Below are 6,000 nucleotides of genomic sequence, written 5' to 3' on the forward strand. Positions count from 1 at the left end.
GGGGCCGATTTAGAGGGTGAACCGATATATTTCAGTTCCACAAGAGCCTTCTGACTTCAGCTTGTAAATTCTGCTTCCTTGGTTTGTGATTTCCCTCTCATGGCTTCCTCAAACTACTCAGAGAGCTGCTACACAATGGATGATTTTGCCTAAGAGGTTTAACAAAGTCTACTAAAAGGAGGACACTTTCTCAATAAATCTCATAGAACACCTGTCAGCATGATTAAATAAAACATCAATATGAGAGGTCTATCGTGCCTTATTAATGTACCCAAAGCCCTTCCTAATAAATAAATCTTGTCTCAATCATCTGAAACCCTATAGGCTCCTTATTTTAAAAAGGAAATTGATATCATTTGATATTGATTTTAGGCCACTTTAAAATGAAAGCCTATGATGTCTTCCAAAATTTTTACACTTCCATTTGCTCTTTAAGTAATTTTTTTTCTTTAAGAAAAATGACATTATCTCACTATTTAAATGTGGGGCAAATAATTTTCAAGTATTATCTTCTAGTGGAGAAGGCAGGAAGAGGCAGGCCATCTCAGTTGATGCCTACCTTTGTCATATTACATTCCCAGAGTTCTAATAGTTGTAGAAATGGGAAAAATACAATAAAATAAGCTTTGATATCTTAACACAAAATTAGTATAGAAACTCCATGTATTTGCAGGGAGATTTTAATCACTAAGTGTCTGGTGTTTGTTTAAGTCAGAGTCATTGGCTCTTAAGTACAGGCTCTACTTTTCAAAGTTTCAACTGCTAATTGCAAAAGGAAAGAGTGAGCAATAACCCAGAAAATGCATTCAGTGTAAGAAATGAGCTTGACAAGACTAAGATTATTACATGTAGAGGTAAACTTCCTAAGTATGGGAGAAACATACTTAGGAAGTTTTAAGTTATCACTATTTTATTAAATGTACATAAGTACATTTTGTATTATAATGTGTTTTCTGAAAATATAAAAGGGGAGTCATGACACATACCAAGGCAAGTAATATTTATGTTTAGTTGGCCTTTAATTTGGAAATTTTTCTTTCTATATATAACAATTTACTAGAATGCTCCATGGCAATAATAATAATAATAATAATAATAATAATAATAATAAAGCCACAGCATTTGTGCTGAATGTGTTTTTCTGTAAGACAAACTCTAAAAAGGAAATAAACATCTTGACAAAATCAGGGTCTATGCATGTCTATTTTCTGGTTAATTTTTAAATTTTGCCCTTCTCTCTCTCTCTCTCTCTTTTTTTTTTTTTTTTTGCATTTTCTAGGACTGTTTTCTTCTAACCAAGACAGTCTCCATCTTTGCAGTACCTCCTCAGGCCTGAAAAGGGATACAGCTTCAGGGAAGGCTAGCAATTGAACTGGATCTACTCTGTAGCCAAGAAGTCATAGTTACAGGTGGCAAGCTTTTGCACTCCTTATTCTAAAGAAATTAGTTTCCCTAACGTGTCCCTTGCTCTTACCCCAGATTTTCCTCTGTCTGTGATGGAGGAAAATAAGAAAAGATGCTCTATAGCTAAATACTGAATCAAATTTTATCTAAGTAGTCTAATTCTAAGTTACACTTTGGTCAGAGATATGTTTATTTTCTACCTAAATATTCTTTCATAAAGAACCAATAGTGTTGAACTGGTAGATGTTATAAAAGAAAACTAAGCCCTTTTGTAAACTCGTTTATATCATTGGCTTGATTCTCACTATTGGCTTATCACTCTACCTATTAACAAGCCAAAAGATTGATTTTGCTTCTCAGAAAATAAAAAAAAAAAAGTGACACATAAAACAGTGAAAACCCAGAGAAGATATGTTGAAATAAGTGTTCTTGTATAAAATAATGCATACTGCAAGAAATAAAAATACAAAGGGTAAATAAATTATTATTATTACTTATGTGGCTAGATACCATTATGGTGCTTGCTGATAAAGCAAAAATAAGAAGCTGTCAACTGCCAGATTGCCTATGGTGTTTGCCTAGTCATAACTACTAGGAGGCACAGTAGACTCCTCCTAGCCAAAATCAGTTTCTCACTAGTTCTCCCTGTACCCTTCTTCCTTCCCTGCCTATAGAAAGGAAAGACCTGCTAAGTATTTAATCTGTGTCCAGGAAATAAAAGCTTTCATTTTACAACATAACCAAGTCCTAATAAAATAGTAGGGTGGTGGGAGAAACATAAACCTGAACCCTGAAGCAATGTTTTCAGCTAAGAATAAGACAAGGAAGGTATGAGCAATTTGTTTGAGCAGGAGCTGACAATATCAACAAAGTGTGATGTGTCTGTGGAGCAGTGTGTGATAAATGTGAAGCAGCCGTAAACATGAGAAGACAATCCAATGGTGCTTTGAGCCCCCTTCCCCTCCTAGTTTTTTTCTTTTTCTTTTTTTCTTTAAATCCTCTCTCTCTTTTGGTGTATTAATATGGCCTGATCTAAGACGCTTACAAGTACACAGATATCATTGGGCTGGTGCTCTTCCCCTGGTGGCTATATCAGACACTTATTTATTTATTTATTTGGACCTGATGCTGGTGCTGCTGTTGGTTGCAGTGGTGCATTTTCTCTGGCTTACCCACACCCCTTCCATCACTACCCTCAGTCTGCTATGAAAGCAGCACTGTTTTAATCATTGGTTTACATACTTAATAAAAGATACCCATGCCCTTAATGAAAAAGAATGAAGCTGATGGAATCTCTTCGGGTAGAGAAAGAGTAAATCCTTCTCCAGGCTGAGAGAGGCACCAGCAGACAGTTATTTTGCAGTGCACTGAATAGACAATTCACAGGGAAATGTTGAAGGCAGAGTGGAGTCGACCCCCAAGTGCAGTCCATTGCCCACATGCTCTGTAATAAATAATCTTCTCACACCAGCCCAGCAGTGTGTGCAATGACATGCTGGGGCCAGGACACACACATTGGCAGGGAAAACACATCCAACCGTGTCAAATTTTCATCACAATCATCAAATTAACTGATTTCCCCACATCACACTCCCCTACCCGGTGTGGCGTGAGCGCGCGCGCGCGCACACGCACGCGCGCGCGCGCACACACACACACGCACACACTGAGACATGCAAGTTACTGAGAGGTGAAATGGGGTCTCTGAGAGGATGTTTCAGCAGAGATTAGAAAACCAAGTAATGTGTCTGCCAGCTCCCTGGGTTACTTGTTCTAAGGTTGGGGTGTGAGCGATAGGAAATGGGACTAGGCGGCGTAAGCAAGAAGAAAGAGCTGTCTGCCTTTTTTGGGGATTCTGGCACATGACATATCGGAAATTTACATCCAATAAAAATATATAAAATTATCGCAAAATATTATAAGAAATATCTCTGCAAGGCCAGTTAGTTAATTCAGGAAAATTTTGTACACTACATCTCCTTTCATATTTATGAATATGCATAAATAAATACAGTCCCGGTCTATATCCCGGAGGAGGATAGGAGACAGGATGCATTCCAAGAACTTGCTGAAAGATGGTTCATTGACCTCATTTAAATCTTCCAAAGGCCGATTGGTTTTTGCACGCCTATGTGTCTACATATGTCATACTTTCAGATTCCTTTTACCCAGGGACAAATACGCTTGATCAACTTATCTCCCACAAATACACAAATGATGACAGAGGGGTTAGAGGTGGGCAAAGATTTAACAAGAAATCAAGAGCCACCTAGCTTTAAAAAACCCTACTGACCATTATTTCATATCCATTCTCCCTGAATCTCACACTCAAGCCACATCCTTATACTACTCACTTCAAAGCAATAATCTGCCTTATAGCCCCTGCACACCCAGCACTAGAATGCCGCCTCTGCCTCCACTACCACCCTAAAGTGTGCACTCCCCATGCACTCCTACTCCAAACATTGCCATTTATTTCATAATCAGTATTATCCTCCCTTCTACAAACCCCCGTCCTCCCTCCTCCAAAAGAGAGAGTCTAGGGAAAAGTGCACCCCAGTTCCCTAGCCACTCCGCATCCAAATCCAGTGATTTGCATAATCACAGTGTTTTGTGTGGTTTCCCTCCACTGCGGTCACAGGGGTTCTTACATTTCACGTGAAAGGATAATAATAATTACGGAAAGAAGTGGCAGAGAGCAGATGGAGAGGTAGGGAATGTCAAGAGAAAATCCCTATCACTAAAGTGATAGGATGCATATATTTCTTGGCTGGGAAAAAAAAAAAAAAAAGGAAAAGGAAAAGAAAACCATGCAGACTGAATAATAAAAAGTCGATTTTTTTTTTTGAGCAATTGGCTTTGAGTCTTTTAATTTTTCCCTTCCTCGCTCCCTCTTTTATCTTGGTTTATTTCATTCTTTTCCTCTTTTTCCCTTTCCTTTTCTTTCTTGCCATTTTTTTTTTTTTTTTTTTTTCAAATCTCGGACAGTCTCCTCTCTCTTCCTAGGTGAATGGCACGTTTCACAACACATTTTCCCCCCGGGGATGTTATTGCAATGCACACGGTGCTGCCGCTGCTGCTGTTCTCGCCGTCTCGGTAGCTCGCTCCCAGACTCTCACTCACTTTTTAAAGACACAATGATATGATGATGGTGGGAAGAAGGGGAAAGAGAAAGGCGACCCGAAAAGCAGGAGGTTAAAGAGATGACAAGAGATGTAGAGGGTCGGTCAGGAGCGTGATGTGGGAGGTGGCTGGCGGGGTTGGTGGGAGGGTGGAATGTTCAGAGAAGGCACAAGTTGCCAGCCAAAAGACGTGCGGGGGAGGTAGTGGGGTGAGTGGAGGGGATGGAGAGTGAGAGATATAGGAAGAAGCTCAGGTGAATGAAAAGGCGAAAGGTGCCGCGTAAGGGGCTGACTGCTGGGAAAGCAGAGCTCAGCCAGCGCTAGAGATTCGAGGGGCTGGAGCAAACTGCCACTGCCCCCTGCCGCACCGGGGAGCAGGGGGAGGGGTGGAAATCTCTAGGGACTGAAGGATGACTGGAAGGGGGGAGTGGAAATATGGGGTGGAGTGGGGATGATGGGGAATGGGCGTGAAGTTGATGCTCCCCGCGGCGGGGCGGGGATTACCTTGTAGCAGGAGCCCGCAGACACTGTAGAAGCGGAGAACGGCGCTGCGTTTCCAAATCATGGTCCCTTCTTTAAAGGGTTGGGGAAGGAACGAAGGGGCAAGGAGATGCTGGTGAGCGGGGCACCAGAGTGCAGGGCTCCGCCGGTGTTCTCCTCGCGGCGCCCTCCGGACCCACGGTCCCTGCCGCCGCGGTGTTAGGATCCGCGAACGCGGATCCGCGGTAGCAGAAGCGGCAGCGGCGAAGCACCCACAGAATAAGGTTTGGGTGGGCGAAATAGTTTCTTCTGCTCCTCCTCCTGCTGGTGGTGCAGCCGCGACAGCCCGCCTGCCAGGCACGGGTTCGGAGCTCGCCTTCCTCTCGGCGCGCACAGCAAGTCCCAGCGCCTGCTGGCGCTGCCTGAGCAGGTGGTGCAGGGACGCCGGAGTGTCGGGGAAGGTGCGGACCAGGGCTGCAAGGAGTGGGTAGGTCACGGAAGGGAGGGGCAGGGGGAGAGGGGAAGCATGCAAGCAGCAGCCGCCGCACGCGCTCGGGGGGTCTCAGGGTCCTGAAGGGGAGGTGGCAGCGATGGAAGCAGAGCTAGTGGCAGTAGCGGCGGCCGCGGTGGCAGCGGCGGCTCCGAGATGCTCGGCTGCAGTAGCAGCAATAGCAGCAGTGGCAGTGGCGGCGGCGGCGGCGGCGGCGGCGGCAGCGGCGGCGGCGGCGGCGGCAGCGGCGGCGGCGGCGGCGGCGGCGGCGGCGGCAGCGGCGGCGGCAGCTCTACAGAGCACCAGACACAAGGGCAAGCTCAGCGCGACGGAGGCCCCGCCCCAACCCTGGCCAGGGACAGACACCGCCCCCCGGCCAATGGAAAGGCACCCGCCCACCAAGCCTGGCCAATGAAAGGAAGGAATGGGTGGAGACAAGCGCCGGGAAAAACAAACAGGCTTCTCAAGGACCCTTCGGGCAGAACTGGAGACCCCATCCAAACA

The 6,000-nt window shown here is 45.0% G+C and overlaps 1 protein-coding gene across 3 annotated transcripts in view; it reads right to left on the reverse strand.

Annotated features, from left to right (window-relative positions):
- CADM2 (cell adhesion molecule 2) overlaps positions 1–5,683 on the reverse strand; it is a 986,159-nt gene extending 980,476 nt beyond the window's left edge. For 2 of the 3 annotated variants that reach the window (XM_016152337.2, XM_016152336.2), the window contains exon 1: positions 5,031–5,678. In XM_016152337.2, coding sequence (XP_016007823.1) covers positions 5,031–5,091 — 61 coding nt within the window. In that variant the 5' untranslated portion in view covers positions 5,092–5,678. Of the gene's footprint in view, positions 1–5,030 lie in introns of all 3 variants that reach the window. The other variant, XM_016152338.2, reaches the window with a different exon arrangement.
- Between the last annotated feature and the right edge of the window lie 317 nt (positions 5,684–6,000).

This window comes from Rousettus aegyptiacus, unplaced genomic scaffold (genome assembly GCF_014176215.1).
Source record: "Rousettus aegyptiacus isolate mRouAeg1 unplaced genomic scaffold, mRouAeg1.p scaffold_m13_p_4, whole genome shotgun sequence".
Taxonomy (NCBI): domain Eukaryota; kingdom Metazoa; phylum Chordata; class Mammalia; order Chiroptera; family Pteropodidae; genus Rousettus; species Rousettus aegyptiacus.